Source organism: Sphaeramia orbicularis, chromosome 14 (assembly GCF_902148855.1).
Source record: "Sphaeramia orbicularis chromosome 14, fSphaOr1.1, whole genome shotgun sequence".
Classification (NCBI taxonomy): domain Eukaryota; kingdom Metazoa; phylum Chordata; class Actinopteri; order Kurtiformes; family Apogonidae; genus Sphaeramia; species Sphaeramia orbicularis.
Window position 1 is genome coordinate 31,428,775 of NC_043970.1, and position 21,142 is coordinate 31,449,916.

Below are 21,142 nucleotides of genomic sequence, written 5' to 3' on the forward strand. Positions count from 1 at the left end.
TGAATAATTTGTTGTACAAATTACATTCACCTTAAATTTATGCTTGAACAACACAAGTAAACTCAAGACTGCTACTTGAAAGAATAATTTTCCAAATAAAAACATGAAATTATCTTGTTATAACTATAAGAAAAAAATATTTTTTTAGTACATTAAAATTATATAGTAATATACAGTCAGAAAAAAATATTAGACCATTAAAAGTCATCAAAAACAATGGTTATGCAATCAAGTACTAACTCCTGTGTGTATCATGTGACTAAAACAGACAGAAAAGAAAACATGGAATGCCTAAAAGCACTGTTTTTGGCAGTATAATGCCATAGATATTGATGTACAGTAAGAACTTAAGTAATTCTGGTTATTATCAAGAAAACACGGTAAATGGCTAGATATCAACTCTTATAATAAACTCTTATGAGATATTTTTATTGTTGTCATTATATTTGTTCAAACAAATGTACCTTTAGTTGTACCAGGCATTAATATAAACAAGAAATTGAAGAAAATGAGGGTGGTCTAATAATTTTTTCCACGACTGTAGATAAATATTTTAACAGTATCACTTTTACATTGCACATATTTTCAGAATAATCAGGTGCAAACTGTGAAAACTGTGCAAAAATGGAAATGTCACACACCTTTTCACCTCAGTAAAATACTTCAATCCTACACTCTGTCTAGTGAAGTGAAAGTTAGTTCTAGGTGCTCTGACACCAAAACATTAGTTCTGCTTGCTAGATATTCTGACCTGAAGAAAAAAACAACCTTACATAAAGATCCAAACATCCACTGTTGGCCAAAAGCACCTATTGATTTAAACTGTTTATCCACTAATCCTATCAATACATGTAAATAATTGGTTTTAAATGCAGTTTGTCATCTTTTCATGGTCATCAGATGTGACCCATTCGGATGTTCAGACACTCTGTAGTTACCGCGGAAACACTATCATCTTCTACAACATTGATTCACCAGTAAAACCCATGGAGTTAGATCAATGAGAGTGGATGGAGACACTGGGTTTATGTTCAGTTAATGATACATTTTACTGGAAAAAGTCACTATTTATTCAGTTTTTTTCCTGTTTTGATAATAACCTTTGACTTCAATCTGAGATTTTACGAACATCTACATGATCATTCAATGAGAAAATCCACGATTTCCATTGGAAAAAATGCAAAATTCAGAGGATAATATAATAAATTTGTGATAACGTTAGTACAGGCACTGAATCCAAATGCAGAACTAGGACACAAAAAATACAGTTCAAAAGATTTATTAGTTACACACAGGTGTAATAATAATAATAATAATAATAATAATAATAATAATAATAATAATAATAATATCAGTGACAGAATCTTGAGGATAATGGTTGGAGATTTCCTCCTTAGATTCGTCCTCCGGATCGAGGGCGACAGCCCGTCTCCCCAAGCGGCCTTTGGGGTATTTTCCCCGACTAGGGAAAAGCAAAGGGAGGTCAGGGACGGAAACAGGTCATACACAGGTAGGCTATAAATCAGGCGACAGGACATATGGACAAGGCAAAACTCACGTACCAGTAGTCAGGGCGAGAAGGTCAGAACCAGGGTATCAGAAGAGGCAGACAAAACCGACAGGGAGCAGGCAGAAGACAAAAAAACTGAGGAATCCAAAAACGGGTCACAACAGGCAGACAAACAAACAGACGAGGTCAAAACGCTGGTAAGAACTACAAGAGTTACAAACTGGCATCTGACAGAGGGAAGAGACAGGGTTTAAATACACAAAAGGGAGGGAAGACAACTAGACACAGGTGGGACAAATTAGGGCGGAGACAGGTAGTCAGGTGAAAGGTGAGCACGATCAAGGAAAGGGAAGTAAAGACAACAGACAAGACACATGAGGGGAAACTTAACAAAATAAAACAGGAAGTGACAAACAAAACATAAAAGACAGACAAAACCAGACTAACGTCTGGCTGCAGGTATGACAAAATTGTGATAAATCACTTAGGAAAGGTTAAATAGAAAGAAAAATTCATTTGGGAACTGCCACAAAAGTTGGGTCCTTCTGGGTTAAGCCACAGGTGTCAAACATGTGGCCCGGGGGCCAAATCTGGCCCGCCAAGGTTCCATTCCGGCCCGCGGGATGAAAGGGCAAAAATTTACCTGAACAGTCAAGGTTGTCCAAATCCTTTTGGTTCAGGTTCCACGTACAGACCAATGTTATCTCAAGTAAAAATAACAACACAATAACCCATAAATAATGGCAACTACAATTTTTCTTTGTGAAAAATTATGTGGAAAAAATTTAAGTGAAAAAAATAAGATTACACTGTGAAAATATTTACATTTACAAAACTATTCTTTCACAATAAAATGCAAATAAATACATAAATAAAAACAAAGATGAACAACCCCAAATGTGCAATTTTAACAATATTCTGCCTGTTACTAAATGTTTTGTGCATTTATGGATCCACTGTGATCTGTAGTTGTGTTAATAATAAGAGATGTAATATTGTAGAAATTGTTCAAATTTTAGTTCCAAACTCCAAAATTTTAACAATATTCTGCCTGTTACCAAACGTTTATGTAACACTGTGTGTAATGTACATATATAGATAATAAGTTGAGGCATAATATTGTTAAAATTGCACTAATTTTTCAAATGAAATTTCTGTTTTTTCAGGTTATTCACATCTTTTTTGTATAATGTAAATATTTTCATGGGCGACACGGTGGTGCAGTGGTTAGCACTCATGCCTCACAGCAAGAAGGTCCTGGGTTCGATTCCAACACCAGTCGACAGGGGGTGGGTCCTTTCTGTGTGGAGTTTGCATGTTCTCCCCGTGTCTATGTGGGTTCTCTCCGGGTACTCCGGCTTCTTCCCACCATCCAAAGACATGCACTGATAGGTTAATTGGTTAATTTAAATTGCCCATAGGTGTGAGAGTGATTGTTTGTCTGTATATGTCAGCCCTGCGATGAACTGGTGAAATGTCCAGGGTGTACCCCACCTTTGCCCCTATGTAGCTGGGATAGGCTCCAAGCGACCCCTGTGACCCTAGTGAGGATAAAGCGGGTTCAGATAATGAATAAATATTTTCATAATTTAATCAGGGGTTTTTTGTACCAAAACAAAAGAAAAACTTGGATTTGTCGTTATTTATAGGTTATTAAGTCATTATTTTACTGGTGTGGCCCGCTTGAGATCAAATTGGGCTACATATGGCCCCTGAACCAAAATGAGTTTGATACCCCTGGGTTAAGCGATCTCACGCCCTGTCCTAGGGGTCCACACCCACAGTTTGAGAAACACTGTTATAAACAAAGGCACGAGCACATATTGTATTCAGTTCGAATAACACTGGTTTCAAGGCTTCAGTGCTCTTCAAGATAGAATTAATTCCCACAGACCGATGAAAATTAAGTACTTGGAGTGAGCCCTTGAAGCTACACATTGTGCACAGTCTACAGTTGAGGACGTCACACAGACTGAAAGGGGGCTGCTCTCTTTGGTTGCTTTCAGAGCGTAGGGACCCAAGGCCACTCATAAGGGTCAGTGCATGGACCGGCTGTCAGCACATGCCGATGAAACAATGGCATTCACATAGACTTCTGAAATTGCCCCGAAACTGCTCATCAACATCCTGTCATCCGGGAGCAGAAGATGTGAAGTGTAGACTCAAAGGAAAGACGAAATGGAAGTAGTGTAATTGCTCTTGCAGTGTGAAAGGCCAGGAAATAGAATAACTTTAAAAGCTTTTTGTGAAGGTTCAAAACACATTTTTGAGAGGGGGAGTCAAGTCATATCATTCAACAAAGCTGGGGCAAAAAAGTAGTGATGATCATCGCTCTTGTTACAATTTTCAGGGTAGTTTCCTCAGTGTGTAATGGATTTTTTTGCTCCCTAAACGACTCTGCAGATATTCTCAGACTTAAATCTAATTTTAACCTTTCCTTACATTTCTCACTCAGACACAGGTTCAAAATGTTTCCTGCTTTTACCCTGCAGCAGATGTTTGTTTTGCTTAAAGGTAGTCTAATTCTACATTTGAATTCAGTTTATAATTCCCATATTAATGCTGCACAACACATGTTCCACCTGCAGACTTTTATAAATTAGTTTAACAGATGAATAAACTTTCAGAGGATTTCATCCAAATGGAAATATAGGCCACATCCATCAGCATTCTCAGAAGACTTCCAAATAGCATTAAGCTCTGTGTTAAAATGACTTTGCTAAATGCTTACACCGCTTAAGTAAAATGATTCACATAATGGAAAACACACTGCAAAGTAATGGTACATTAATAACACCGATGCGTAAGGGTTTGCTTTTAAGATGCACACCATGGGCTAATTATTCATATACCACATTTGATTTTAACCATGCAAAAAGCTTAAGCTGGATGTGAAAAAGGAAGAGAGTTGACGTGTTGTGAATTTTAACATTTCATTTTATAACCTGACTATAAATTGTGTGAGTATTGTTATTGTGATATATTTTATATTGCAGTAATTATATTTATTTTTTTTGTCTCTTAAGGTTTATTTTGCTGGTAGTGCCAGGTGTAAAACACTTCCAATTCTTGCAACATTCTGCAGTACTACTATAAATTATCAATGTATATTTTAATGCTGAATAAACACTATATTATTAAAATAGTTTAGAAAGTTCTGTCTCTAGATTTGGGGACTGTCATGAGTTTTGTCTTTTACATCATTTTCTTATTGTCGTATCTTTATGTCATTTTTGTCTTATTGTGTTGCTTGTATTCTCATCTTTCTGTCTCTTCATCATCACACATTTCACATTTATTGTGTTTATTATCAAGAGTATATAATGGAAGGATTTATTAATACTCCGCTCTATAATGTATACCTGAGTATGTACCACCACTATAATCAAATGCAGAATGGATATTTGCTTAGAAACCCCATGTACTCAACAATGCTATAATTGAGTAAATGGCTTTATTCCATATAATGTCTGGCTACATTAACCCTTTCATGCATAGTGGTCACTCCAGTGGACAGTTATTCTCCAGCTGTTCTCTTGTATATTCATGCATTTTATTGTTTTAGTTCCATATCCGCTATGCATCATCCCATACACTGCAATTCATACCATTACTGTAACTTTGCTGTTCTTGATAAATCTGATCTGCAGTAACATGTCTGAGTGTAAATCAATTGCTTGTTATTGTTAATAGACTGTAATTAGCCATTTTTCTTAAACATTTTTTTTTTTTGCATATTATCTCCATAAAGTGAGCAATAACTAATATTAGAGTATGTTAAAATGTGACAAAACATCAGATTAGCAGCATTAAAAAAAAATAATTTCATAGTTTTCACACAGTGTATCAGTAAATACATGTTTCTTTGCTTCAAAAATTAAATGCATATGTCCACTCAGCTAGTGGATATTTTTGCAACTCCATGAAAAATAGGTTAATAAAAAAATGTTCAATTGCATTGTTTTTTTCATGCCTAAAGAGGAATAAAAACACTCAAAAATATCTTGATTAGGGTAAAAACACAGTAATCAAAATCTCTCTGACGTGACATTTTAGAGACAATTTGACCCACATTTTTTCTTTTAAATTCATTTTGGCTTTAGTTGGACCATGAGGGATTATCCAAAACAAGGAGCTACTTTATTTTGAAATAAATGTTGGAATGGCAATCAATTAAAGTTCACTCTCTGACGAGACATCACTGTGTTTTGACCCATTAAGGTTCTCATAATTCATGCATGAAAGGGTTACATTCACAATCATGAGCCACTGCTGAAATGACGTACACATAAGTTAGAATTAAAGAACATCATTTAAGCATGATCACCTTTTTATGCACGCTGAAGTGTGTTACAGGATCTCGGCACCATAGCGGTTCATGCAAATTCATTTAAAGCAATGAAGCCAAATATTAACTATATAATCAACAACGATTACATGTTAAATGCCGGAATGCTATTTCATCTGTAACTGCTTTAATTACAAGATGCGTAGTTGGGATTGGAGAGATAAAAACATGGATAAGAGGTACAGTACGAGAAAATGATGCAAGATTTATCTGCCTGCTGGGCTGGGAAGAAACATAAAACAAAAAACGTAAGGTACAGATCTGAGTACTGTGCCAAACTGTCAAAACATGAAGCTAAAGCTCAGATCTGAGGGCTGTGTCAAATATCAAACAAACCTGATCAATCCCAGAGGTGTTTGTATGTATGTGTGCATGCAGGATGGCACTACATCCCTCTCTCTCTTCTCTATTTAATTACAAATAGTGTTTTACATTAGTCATACGTCATCTCCTTTTGCAGTGCAGCTTGAACTCTGCTGTGGGTTGTGACTGCAGCGGTTATAAAAATGAACATTTTTTTTTTCCAAACAAGAGCTTTCTCCTTGCAAATGAATTAATGCACCTAGAAGCACTAAAAGCATTCATTCAGTTTCCAAATAATGAGGGATAATTTGCTCCAGGAATACATATCCATCTGGCCTACGAGACGGTATAAATGGGTGTTAAAAGTTTGAGAGGACCCATGGGACTCCTAAATGACTTTTAACATGCATTTGAGGTTTGTATATTGTATGCCGGTACACTTCTTACATTTTCAGGTGCATAAACTACAAGCATATTGAATATGCTCTGAGACTCATTCACTGTCCTTAAACCACACCACAGTTCAATACAACTACTTTGGTGCAGAGTTTGAACATACATGCTTGTGCTTTCCCTCAGTTGTATTTGATGTCTCTGGTTTATGTTATTATTAAACTAAATATTATAATATTTCTTTTTCTTTAGTAGGTGAAAATGTAAAATGGAGGTGGTAATAAAAGATAACAGGGTTTAGGATTTTAGTGAAGAGAACCATCAGAAGATTGTTCATTTCTCATTTCTGCAAAAGGGATTTTTGACTTGCAGATAACAACATGTGCTAACCTGCTATTTGCATATAAATTATGAAGCATTTTAAAAGCCAGGTTTATGTACAAGTGAAATATAGAAGGGAATATAATATGTTGTTCTGTTCAAAATTCACACAGTATTCTAGATTTATCGCTTACTGAATATGACTGACTGATTAATGACTAAGTGCCATTAAGGTATGAATATGCAGATTTTCATCCCTAATTAATGCATCAGCATGTCCCAGTGATTTCTATCTATTCACTGCCAGAAAAATGAAACTATAGTTTATTTAGAGATAAATGCTTTAATCTTTGTGTTGATTTTCTTTGTCTCAACCAACTTCAATTTATGGTTTATGTGGCACTACATGTACAGTAGTTGTTTTCCGTCACGTACATTTCTTTTCTTGTTACTTCAGTGCTATTTTGTTAAAATCTCTGTACCTTTTTATGAATTCATCATCTTCACGCTGCAGGATGCAGGTTTTCATTCCTTGTCACTGCAGTTGAGGAATTGATTTTCTATGCTACGGACATAATTATATTTAAAGACATTAATATTTTTGGTCGTATTATATTTTTATTTCAAGACTGTCATTTTCGAAAAGCACAGTTTAGTCGTGATTTATTTAACATTTTATTTCCACGGAGGACAGTTAGACACACTGCAGCTGAGATAGGAATAAAAATGTGCATCTCTATTACTTCTGTGAGGGATCACTGAACTGGACAAATAAAAGACTTCTTTGAGCTGGCAGTGACAGAAACTCCAGGCTGTAAAAGTACTGTCACACTGAAAAGAGGGATTGTCATGCACTTTGGAAGTGTGATTTGACTTCAGGCAGGAGGAAATGAATCTGGGAGTGCAAAAAGGTCTCAGGTGTCAAACTGGATGACAGACATTTCACTGGACGCCGTTGTTCCGGCTGAAAAAATACACATTTAGGCATTTAGTTTCCAACAAAAATCAAGGTTGCCCTACAAATTAAAATACAAGCTTGCAATCAAGAGGAGAAAGCTGTGAAAGAAGTGAAAAAAGTTCAGGGAGACAAAGACAGAGACTTTTCTGCAAAGAGGAAAAGGTTGTTCTCACCATGTGTGTATGTCAGTGTTCTCACTGGTCAGACACTAACTACCAAAGTTTCAATAGGTGAATAAAAGGGAAGTTACAAAGCTCTGTGAATAAAGGCCTGTAAACAACACAGTCCATTTAGCTTCTGTTTAAATGTCACACCCTGTAGATCTAAAGACTCTCAGTGTGAAAAATAGTTTTGCACTTCAGTGAATATTCAACAGACCTTGTTTTAGTGGTAAAATGTGCCCTTCAAAAGTCATTTATTAGCTTTTTAGCCTTCCAAAGAAATACTGCATGTGCTCCAAAAATCCTTAAAGACCAACTTTCAGAACAACAGACACAGTATGAAATCCAACAGAAGCTAGATTCACAAAAGAAAATATGCATGTACTACATACACCCCAGTGACATCTGGAATCATTTTTGGGAGAACAGACAAGGATAAAAACAAATAACCAAAGCATGAAACTGAGTTTTTGAGTGAGGAAAGCAGAGATCTGAACAGGTGTCCTGTGGATGAACAGCTTTAGCAAAGGCTGTGTTTACTTCTTTCACAACTACACAACATATCTATTGCATATCACACGCCACCAACACAAATGATTGTCTATCAGTTACTTACTTTTTATATTTATATCTACCCCAACAGAAGCTAATGTGTGATGCAATATATGGTGTACTTTTTTCCTGAAGTCATCTGACATCTGTGGAAAAAATCCAATGTAGTTGTTTTAGCATCACTGAGCAAAAATTCCGTAATTACTTTTCAGTATATTGTGATTCAGGTTGTCTGAGATTAAACTTCTGCAAGAGGTTCCTTTCCTATGTTTTTTTGGATGTATAAAAATAATACCATGCAGATTTTTTTCTCTAATCACAAGCATTTTCAGATAGGCAGACAGTTAGATACATCATTGATAAAACCAATTAATGATCACTGATCAGATTCCATCAGATGCAATGCTCGGTCTCAACACAGAAGCTTGGAAAAGTAGCTTCATTCATGTACACCAGCAACAGGTTCATGTATGCTAATATTTACTCTTTTGGTTTTGACTGAGAGGAGAGAATTCTAGTGTTTTGTTGTTGTTTTTTTTCCCCCTTGCATGTGTTTCGACTCCTGCAGCTTTAAGGTCATCTGAATTTTTATGTTTAGGCTTTGTGACTTTAACCCATAAAGACCCAGTGCTACTTTTGTGGCACTTCCCAAATTATTTTTAAACCTTTCTTAAGTGATTTATTGCCATTTATTGCCATTTATTGCGATACTATCATATTTTTCAGTGTAAATCATGTATTATCCTATATTTAATCCACTGATCATGTAAATGTTCATTAAAGCTCGGAGCAAATCCAAAGGTTATTATATCAGAAACAGAGAAAACTGAAGAAAATGGGATTTTTTTTTCCGCAAAAGATATCATTAACTGAACATAAAAACAAGTGTCTCCATCCACTGTCATTTGTCAAACTCCACGGGTTTTCCACATTTACTGTGGAGCCTCTGAATGTCCAAATGGATCTGATGACCATAAAAAGATGACAAACTGCATTTTATACCAATTATTTACATATATTGATAGGATCAGTGGATCAGCAGGTATTAAACTGTTTACATGAGTAAATGATTTGGTTGCCAATGGTTGTTTGGGAACATGAATTTCCTAAAACCTGTGTCACCTCAAAAACAGGCAATATGATCAAAACCTGAAGACACAATAATAGTCCTGTTAGTTCAGTTTAATTCTATCTATCTATCTATCTATCTATCTATCTATCTATCTATCTATCTATCTATCTATCTATCTATCTATCTATCTATCTATCTATCTATCTATCTATCTATCTATCTATCTATCTATCTATCTATCTATCTATCTAATTTAGTAAAAGTAACACAGTGGGAAAAACTGCAAAATGTGGTTTTATCAGCTTCACAAATCCACTATTTTAGATTTGCAGCTAATTTATAAGAAAACTAGAGGTCGACTGATAGTTTTTATAGTAAAAATAGGTCTGGCATCATCCACATAATGTCTCTGTGTTGGTTTTGTATGGGTTGGGTGGTGCTGAGGTTTGTTTGTGATATGGAGAGAGACATTTTAGTGAAATAAGTCTAGACATAAGGAAGGGTGAATTGGTATTAGAATGACTAAATCCATACAAAAGAAAATGACACAAACAGTCGTGTATTTGCTGAAACTTGCAATTTTAAGAGTGCAGATGCAGCCCAGAGGATGTCGTAGCAAAAGATGGGAAAATGACAACTCCATCTATCTGTCTGTCTGTCTGTCTGTCTGTCTGTCTATCTATCTATCTATCTATCTTATTTAGTTACAGTCACACAGTGGGAAAAACAGCAAAATGTGATTTTATCAGCTTCACAAATCCACTATTTTAGATTTGCAGCTAAATTATAACAAAACTAGAGGTCGACTGATAGATTTTATAGTAAAAATAGGTCTGGCATCATCCACATAATGTCTCTGTGTTGGTTTTGTATGGGCTGGGTGGTGCTGAGGTTTGTTTGTCATATGGACAGAGACGTTTCAGTGAAATAAGTCTAGACATAAGGAAGGGTGAATTGGTATTAGAATTACTAAATCCATACTAAAGAAGATGACACAAACAGTCATATATTTGCTGAAACTTGCAATTTTAAGAGGGCAGATGCAGCTCAGAGGATGTCGTAGCAAAAGGTGGGAAAATGACAACTCTGTCTGTCTATCTCTATCTATCTATCTATCTATCTATCTATCTATCTATCTATGTAGCTTTCTTTTATCTTTCATACTGTATACAGCCCTAGTATCTCCAGATAAATCTAGAATAGACAAACAGAGCAAGTACAAACTAAGCATTTGTAAACAGTACTTTGACATTTCTGGCAGTGGCTGTAGACTGATCCTCTGTGTGCTTCAGGTGCCATCATGCTGGCACAAGACACTGGCTTGCTCTGAAGTGTTTCCTCTCTCAGATTCCAAATTCATTTGTTCTGTGCCCACAAATGGGACAGACTCAGGTGCCCTTAAATTAGGCAATTTAAAGGAAGACGATGAATGGAAGTGGATCTGTTTCACTCAGCCTCCTGAACTCAGTCTGTACATCACTAAAGAAGCTTCAGAGACACACCGGATCAATACATACAAATGTTATTCATGCTGTTTTATGACAGGCTACAGCCTCCTGTTTGTTTTTACGGCCAAAAATCCTGAGGCTCTTCCAGTATGATAAATGATCATGCTATCGAGGCAGCCACTTCCACAGCATATCAGTGTATGTGTGTGTGTGTGTAAATATATATATATATATATATATATATATATATATATATATATATATATATATATATATATATATATATATATATATATATATATATATATATATAACAGAAGATGAGCCAAGTCTCCAAAACTCTGGCAACTTAGCAGAAAAGGGATCCATTTTCTTAATGGCTACTTACAAAGAAAGGAGTAAATTAATAGAATGAAGAAGGGACCATTCTTATTAGAGCTGCACAGTATATCGTTTGAGCATCGACATCGCAATGTACATGTGCGCAATAGTCACATCGCAGGTCCAGCAATGTAAGTGGCAAATGAACTCAATGTGTTCTCATCTATTTTCAAGGGTACCTGACACACACTGTATGCAGCAATCCACCAATCACAATCGTTCTTAATCAGTTTGGAGTGAGTTGCTGGTAACAACATTGAAAAATGAGCAATGAACAAGAGAAAATCACTGAAAATGAGGAGTTGTTGCCAAAAAGAAAAGCAACGCCAGTTTTCTGGAATTATTTCGGCTACAAGAAAGATGATATCGAAACACGTGTTCTGTGTCAACAGTGCCTTGCACCTGTCATCACACTAAGAGGAAACAACTAATTTGTTAGACCATTTACGTCACAGGTGTCAAACATGCGGCCCGGGGGCCAAATCTGGCCCGCCAAAGGTTCTATTCCGGCCTGGGGGATAAAAGTGCAAAAATTTACCTGAACAGTCCAGGTTGTCCAATCATTTGGTTCAGGTTCCACATACAGACCAATGTGATCTCAATTAAAAATGACAACACAATAACCCATAAATAATGACAACTACAAATTTTCTTTGTGAAAAATTATGTGGAAAAAAATTAAGTGAAAAAAAAATAACATTACACTGTGAAAACATTTACATTAACAAAACGATTCTTTCACAATAAAATGCAAATAAATACATAAATAAAAACAAAGATAAACAATCCGAAATGTGCAATTTTAACAATATTCTGCCTGTTACTAAATGTTTTGTGCATTTATGGATCCACTGTGATCTGTAGTTGTGTTAATAATAAGAGATGTAATATTGTAGAAATTGTTCAACTTTTAGTTTCAAACTCCAAAATTTCAACAATATTATACCTGTTACCCAATGTTTATGTAACATTGTGTGTAAATGTATATGTATAAATAATAAGTCGAGGTATAGTATTGTTAAAATTGCACTAATTTTTCAAATGAAATTTCTGTTTTTTCAGGTTATTCACATCTTTTTTGTAAAATGTAAATATTTTCATAATTTAATTGGGGTTTTTTTGTACAAAAACAAAAAGAAAAACTTGGATTTGTCATTATTTATAGGTTATTAAGACATTTTTTTACTGGCCTGGCCTGCTTGAGATCAAATTGGGCTACATACGGCCCCTGAACCAAAACGAGTTTGACACCCCTGATTTACGTCCACACCACACTGCTATTATATCCTTATGAGTGTTATTTCATATCACAATATATATTGCAGGGTTAAAAAAAAAATCACAATGTCAGTTTTATCCAATATTGTGCAGCCCTAATTCTTATGTAAATGTAGATAACAGCTTCAACACACCTGCCTTGTTTTAACATAAAGCAATACCATCAGCCAGATTTGGGTATTTTTCTGTCTGATATAAACATGCAGTCCAATGGTGTCTATGTATGCAAATCTTGAAGGGCTCAGTGAATTTCTAAACTCGTGTTGTTCAAGGGGTCTGCACTCAACCATCAAAGCTGAACTTATTGGTCTTGAATGGTCCTGAATATTAATATGTGACCCAGAGCTAAACTCCATATCATAAAACCCCTGCCTGTAGGACTGTGAACTTCAAATGAAAAAAGCCGTCCGCATCGAAATGAGATCATATACAATGCAATGAACGACGCTTCTGAAGGACGACAGGTTAAAAAGACGATCAAAGCCAGCGACAAATTAATGATGGATTTACCTTAACTTCCAGGTCCTTAAGAAATGTAGCCTATATTGACTTAAAAATCAGTGGAAAAAACAAAAAGAAATCTACGTCGAACATATGAACATTATTAAAACCTCAACACATGGTTCAAACCACTTTAAATGTCACTAATAACAGTAAAACGTTCAAGATTTAGAGCCATAGTTTCAAGTCTTAAGACGACTGTGACACTTTTACTGCCTAGAGTGGCCGATATGATCAACATCCATGACATGTCATTTTATATCACAGTAATAGTGTATGTCAGGGTAAAATAATTCAGTGCTTGCCTTGACCTACAAATCACCACTTGATGTTAAAAACAGAGGTAACATTTGTACAAAATACTTAATCTTATATGACGTTTATAAAAATTATTCACACCTCCGTACATGGTTTATGATTTATACAACATAAATATCATTTGTGTCATTATCGACTAAACTTTTGCGTTAAAACATGAAATCATCCATCCACCTGAGTACCTTCCATACATCTTACAGTATTTTCCTCTAAACGTCCTTTTAGTTAGCTCTTTAATTTATCAAGAAAGACCCCTCCCATGTAAGGTTTGACCTGCTGTCAATAGGAACACTTCTTCCTGATTAACTATGAAGAGAATTAAAATGACGGCATGTCGATTACAAAAACACTGTACGGGTTATATTATGTTTAATTAGTATAACACAGTATTTATAAAAATTAACATGATTATTTATTTAAAAGCAATAAGCTCATTTCTATCGAACATAATACAGTATGAAGTTCTATTATGATGTCTGATTAAAAGAAAAAAAACTTGAACTGCTCATGTTTTATATCGGTTCATTAATAATTCTGCACTTCTGAAAACAGTATGATCTTATTGTTGCGTTGTGATTCAATCAATAATACCGACTAAAACAAAGCTTTTTATCTCAAAATAAACCTCAAAGGCACATGTTCAGACTAAACCTACTGTAGGCTACCGCTTCAAGTCTAGGATAGATGCCGGCGACACCAATTCTCAATTTATTCAGTCAATTAGATCCACATATTAGTGTTGGACTGTGGTTTGTTTCAACGCCTGAAAGTGAGACGCTGGGATAATGAACACAGCCCACGGCATTCACCAGCCTCTCCTCATTTAATCAAGTCTAGGGTGAAGTTTTCCAGCTCCTCTTAACTTCTCTACACCGTCTATGACAGGAGGACAGAGGATGATTACATCCTCCTGTCTCTGTCTTCCTTACATCCATCTTTGTGATCGATAGGCATCAGGATCAGGAAAGATCTGCTGCTGGAGGACATATTTTAAGTGAAATTGCCCCAACAAAAGTCTCTGGTAGCACAAAGACAAGACAGGGAGGAATCAATCAATAATCTATTACTTTTACTTGTTTGTGTCTGTGGATGGGCGGCAAGAAGTCTTCTGATGGTAATTTATCAATAACTATTTGAGAACATGAGAAACTTAATCGTGTGCACATAAAAGTTCACAATATGACTCATTACAATTTTGCAGATATCATTTAAAGCATTTAACAATACTGATAATTCACTGAAGATGAATGAGTGGGTTGATGATTAACCCTTTCATGCACGAATTAGGAAAAAAAGTATCTAGATTTTTTATTCATTCATTCATTCATTTTCTGAACCCGCTTTATCCTCACTAGGGTCACGGGGGATCTAGATTTTTTAGATTGATTTTATTTCTCCAAATTAGGCTAAAGTTGAAATGCATCTAGAATTTTTATTTTTTTATTTAATTTTTTAAAAATATGGTTTTATTAAGAACACATTTAACTCCCTGAGACCCAGGAAAGTAAAAGTTTTGGCTTTTTTTTTTTTTTTTTAACCCTTTCATGCATGAATTATGAGAACCTTAGTCAATATTTTTTCTTGAGCGTTTTTATTCCTCTTTAGGCATGAAAAAAACAATGCAATTGATTTTTTTTTTTTTTTTCATAAACCTATTTTTCATGCAGTTACAAAAATGTCCACTCAACTGGACAACATGCATTTAATTTTTGAAGCAAAGAAACTCATCATCAGAAAGTGATAAACTGTGTGAAAACTATGAAATAAAAGCATTTTTAATGCCGCTAATTGCTAAATTGCTACTGTTTTCCCACATTTTATCATACTCTAATATTAGTCATTACTCATTTCATGGAGATAATATCCTCCTGAGACCCAGGAAATTGACAGTTTTAGCTTTTTTACACTAAAAAATTGTCTTGATTGGATAATGCAACAGTTATTTCAGATACATTTTTCAAATAATTTTGATTGATTGATTGATTTTTTAATGGAATGTCCTTTGCAATGCACAGCATTTTTAAAGTAAAACTGTAAAACTTTTATCCCCTACAGTGGACAAGATGCATTTGCTGGGTGTCAGGTGGATATGCAAAAAAAAACCAAAAAAAAAAAACAAAACTTTTTGTTCCAGAAAGCTGTTAATTACAGTCTAATAACAATTAGCAATTGATTTACACTAAAACATGCTACTGCAGATCAGGTTTATCAAGGGCAGCAAAGTTACAGTAATTGTACGAATTGCAGTGTATTATGGGAAGATGCATAAGCTCCACTATGGTGGCTGACAACAAAACCCATGAATAAACTATAGAACAGCTGTAGAATAACTGTCCACTGGAGTGACCACTATGCATGAAAGGGTTAACAGTTGCAAACGTTTAATTTGCATCCTGCATTTTTATGATTCTGGTGAGATATAAATCCACTTATGACTAATTTGCTGATCTTTGCTTTTCAGCATGGAAATGTAAACCAACATGATTGAATTTGTGGGCTGTGGGAGGTTGAGGTGGCAGGTACAGACGCCCTGGGCATGGCTGCAACTGACATTTGTCTGCGAAACTAAATTAACTGGCAGCAGGAGTTGTGAAAGGGTATTTTGTGCTTTGATGTAGTAGGTTATTCCTTCTGTAGTGACATGGCCCCAAGATTATTAATCATAATCCTTTTAATCACTTTGACTTGGATCAAATGCTTTAAAAATCCGACTAAAATAGACTAGAGACATTTACACTGAATATTGCATGCTGCATAAAGCGAGAAATAAAAGGAAACACAAAGAAAACTAATATTTCATGTATGTCACAAGCAGAAAAGTGTATTTAATGTTTGTCATAGACTCTATATATGATGGTGTTTTTCCTGTGTTATGACCACTCCTATTTTCTCTAGAAACACAATGTGCTGCCAAACTTAACCCTTTCATGCATGAATTAAGAGAACCTTAGTCAAGATTTTTTTCCTGAGTGTTTTTATTCCTCTTTAGGCATGAAAAAACAATGCAATTGTTTTGTTTGTTTTTTGTTTTTTTTTATGAATGTTGATTTGTTTCTTTATTGCTTTAACTAAAAAAATCAATAAAAAAATATTTGAATGAAAAAAAAATTACCCAATTGACCCAAAAAATTGCATTTGAACACTTTTTTCTTTGACTGAAGTGATTTTTTTTTTTTTTTTTTTTTTGTTAAAGCAATAAAGAAACAAATCTACCTTCATATTTTTTTATTAGCAATTGATTTACACTCAAAAATGTCACTGCAGATCAGGTTTATCCAGTAAAGTAAAGTTACAGTAATGGTATGAATGTCAGTGTATGGGATGGTGCATAAGCGTCCACTGTGTTGGCTGATATGGAACTAAAACAACAAAACCCATGAATATACCAAAGAACAGCTGGAGAATAACTGTCCACTGTAGTGACCACTATGCATGAAAGGGTTAAAATACAGTAAAACACTTGAACACCGTGCGTAAACAGCTGTTGCGCTTACCGATTCTGAGGACTTGTGATGAGCTCAGACAGAGCTGAACCATAAGGAGAAGACAACTGAAAAGTCTATTTCTTTTCTCCATAATGCTCCAGGCGAACTCACCAAGAGTGGTATCACCATGTCAGAAGGACAAAAAAAAAAAACAACAACCTTTATCCAGGCGCCGAACTACCTGAGGTGCCAACCTAGCGCGCAACCCAAGTTACTCCCAACCCGGTCCTTTTTACTCTGCATCACTCCGACGCATCAAAGAAACACGCCAGCAAGTATATAGAGCCCAACTTTTCTGCACCACATTAATCCAGTTCCATCCCTTTGCAGAAGTGTGCACAGGGAAGCAGTCACTAGGAGTTAACGCGTCCACTTCACTAGTCGGTGCGCATCCAAAACTGCAGGAGCTTTGGGGGGAGTGTGAGGTAAGGAGCAGTGTCAAGTGCGCATGGATGAAACTTCCGGTGAGCCTTATCAGAGTAAAAACAGTGTTAATGTAATCTAATGTGGTTATTTTTTGGAATATGGTAGATTAACCCTTTCATGCATGAATTATGAAAACCTCAATCAAGATTTTTTTTTTTTTTTTTCCTGAGTGTTTTTATTCCTCTTTAGGCATGAAAAAAACAAACAAACAAACAAACAAAAAAACAGTGTGATTGAATATGTTTTTAAATCAACCTGTTTTTCATGGAGTTACAAAAATGTCCACTCAGCTACACCATGAATTTTATTTCTGAAGCAAAGAAACATGTATTTAAAACCCAATATCATAAAGTGTTATGAAAACAGTGAAATGAAACCATGTTTAATGCAGCTAATCTGATGTTTTCTCACATTTTAACATATTCAAATACTAGTTATTACTTACTTCATTGAGATAATATGCAAAAAATAAATATTAACAATTGATTTCCACTCAAGAACCAACCGAGAACAGCAAAGTTACAATAATGGTATGAATTGCAGTTTATGAGATGATGCGTAAGTGTCCACTGTGTTGATTGATATGGAACTAAAACAACAAAACCCATGAATATACAAGATTAAAGCTGTAGAGTAACTGTCCACTGTAGTGACCACTATGCATGAAAGGGTTAAATGAGGAGTTACTGTTTTACTGTCATTAACCCATAAAGACCCAGCTCTACTTTTATGTCAATTCCCAAATGAATTTTCTCTTTTTGGGTGCTTCTATGAAACTGGGTTCATTTTGGTACCTGGCACATTTACTGCTTTTTTAGACCCAAAAATAAAAGAGAAATTTAGAAATATTTCCCCCCCAGGATGTACCTAATGATGACCTCAGATAAATGCAAAAAATATATATACTCTTGCTCTGAGCCATCCCAAAATTAATGATTTTCAATAAAATATTGGGGCAAAAAATAGGACCAAAATTGGGACAGGAAAAGCTACCAAAGTGTCAGTGCATTTGATCTGGTCCAAATGGCTTGAAATGGTCTTATATACTGCCGTAAATAAAGATACTGTGTTAAATTTGTCAATCCTAGTGGTTTTTCTAATCCAGACATGTGGGTTTTTCATGAATTGGCAGTCTCATTCCAGGTTTTGTATGTATCCCATCGTGTCCACCTGTGTTCCATTCAGAACCTACTCATTTAGACAGATATAAATTGCGAATAATTTTGCAACAGCGGCCATTTTTGTGAAACACTCTGCCTTGCATAATTAGTTCAATTCCCAAAATGTACCTGAGATAACAGAGATATTAAAAAAAAAAAAAAAAAAAAAGTAGCTCAAAAGTTTCGTGTCCTTCTGACCGTGTTACATGCGGATTTTTGTATTAAATATAAGGGAAAATAATATAAAAATGTGTTTTATCTGAAAAATAGTTTCTCTTTTATCTCATAAGTATTTATTTTTGAAATAAATCCAAAGTGCTTCCAAACTTGCTTCATAACATTAGTTTACATCTGGTTTGAATTTTTAGCCCCATGTCCTGTTTTTAGGGACCAGTTTCATAGAAGCACCCAAATCTAACCTTTCTTAAATGATTTATCGCCATTTATTTATAATATTCTCTATAATCTATAATCCTCTGTATTTTATCAGTATAAATCAGGTATTTTCCTATATTTAATTCACTGATCATGAAAATGTTCATAAAAGCTCATATTAAAGATGAGGGTTATTATATGCAAAACAGAGAAAACACAGGAAAAAAGTGACATTTTTGAGTGAAATCTATCATTAACTGAACGTAAACCAAGCATTTCCCTCCACTGTCATTGATCCAACTCCATGGGTTTTACTGGTGAATCAGTGTTGTAGAAGATGACAGTGTTTCCATGGTAACTGCAGAGCCTCTGAACATCCAAATGGGTCACATCTGATGACCATGAAAGGATGACAAACTGTATTTTACACTAATTATTTACATGGATTAGTGGATCAACAGGTATTAAACAGTTTATATCAGATGCTTTTGGTCGGTGATGGATATTTGGGTCTTTATGGGTTAATGAAATGATGATACGATGATAAAACTTTCTAGTAAACATGTCCAGGGTAATATATGTATGTATGGAACACCTGAAAAAGAAGACCTGCATGTAGATGAAAACTCCATCATCCATCATGATGGATTAGTGAGTTTGACTAACTAATCCATCATGCATATTAAACTTTATTCATTTGACTTTTACCCCATTTAATTAAAAGATTAAGACTATAAAGAACATAATTACGCATGGCATTCACCGTGGTGCGCTATTAAACCTCATCCAGCCATCTGAACAGACAGGGTACTTTTACACTGGAGGTACCTGCAGTCTATTTCTGGTTGTGTTTTGCTGCACTCCGGCTGTGTTTGCTTTTGGATTATAGAGCAGATGGGCTGGCAGCGGTTTTCTCCACCGGTCCTGATGAGACGGGAATAATCTTCAGGTTACAGGGCAGATGCCAGATTATCTCTCTCTGCAGACAAGTGAGGTCTTTATCTTCATCTCATGAGGTCACTGAAAGCCTTTTCCCCAAATCCCATGACTCTTTTCAAGTCCTTGAGGGACTGTTAAAATATTACACAACAGAGACATTATAAAGTTAGGTTAACAAGAACCTCATCCTTCAGATGCTCCACCAAAATACTCCCCCTGAGATGACTGATGCTTTTACTGTTGTCATATTTTTTTAATCACTGGACTGAAAGCTTTCTTCAGACTGGCGTGTGAAAACTCACTTTATGTGACATTTTAAAAAGGTGAAGATTCCCGGCACTGTCCGCCTCACAGCTTGAATATTCATTCCTTCAAGTAAAAATCCCCATTTCGGCAGAAGTGATATTTTGTTTGTCACAATGTTTGTGAGCCCTGTCAAAGCTGGAAGCCAAGTGATCTGATAAAACGTGCCAAGTCAACCTGGACCTCTGACAAACTGCCTATAGACAAACTTAATTAACTCGGAAAATGACCATCCAGGCTCTCCAGAAGGAGTCCTTGGGCAAAACTCCTGACACTAAAAAATGTCTGATTTGAATACTGAGCAGAATTTTTGCTCTGTGGAGCAACTGTTAAATGCCATGCATATCTATTAATGCTACAAAACTAGAAAGTATGGCAGATCTGTAAAATTATGGACATTGTAGTTTCAGTTTCAAAGGTTACAATGTGTGTTAAAAGATCTGTAGAGGTTTACAGATGCAGCAGGGGTGGATCTAGAGGATTTTACAAGGGGTGGCAAGACCCTATCATAGGGTGGCTGAAACCCCTGTATATACTTTAAATTAATTTATAAAGATCCACAAAAACACTTTTAAACTATAATTTTATCATGTCCTGTATTAGCATATTAACACATCTTAATGTGCAAATGGAACAGGTCAAACAGAACTATGCAGCTCTGAATAAAAAGTACAATTTTTAATTGCAAAATGAAAATATTTCACCAGTGGTGTTAATTCTTTAATAACTTTTTTTCAATTAACAGTTTGTTTTGATTCTTCCAATTGCTTGTGGCATATGTAACAATAACTTTTACACACTGTATTTAATTATCTCACATATGCACATTTTTGCACAAATTGTGGGTTTTACTGTGTATATTTTGTTCTGTTTTTATTGTTGCATGCTTTCTCTTTTGCACCGTGGGGCA

At 35.2% G+C, this 21,142-nt stretch overlaps 1 protein-coding gene across 2 annotated transcripts in view; it reads right to left on the minus strand.

Annotated features, from left to right (window-relative positions):
• Nucleotides 1–17,440, minus strand: part of grik1a (glutamate receptor, ionotropic, kainate 1a) — a 59,467-nt gene extending 42,027 nt beyond the window's left edge. For both annotated transcript variants that reach the window (XM_030153768.1, XM_030153769.1), the window contains exon 1: nucleotides 17,039–17,440. In XM_030153768.1, the coding sequence (XP_030009628.1) occupies nucleotides 17,039–17,120 (82 nt within the window). In that variant the 5' untranslated portion in view covers nucleotides 17,121–17,440. The remainder of the gene's footprint in view (nucleotides 1–17,038) is intronic.
• Nucleotides 17,441–21,142: the final 3,702 nt, after the last annotated feature.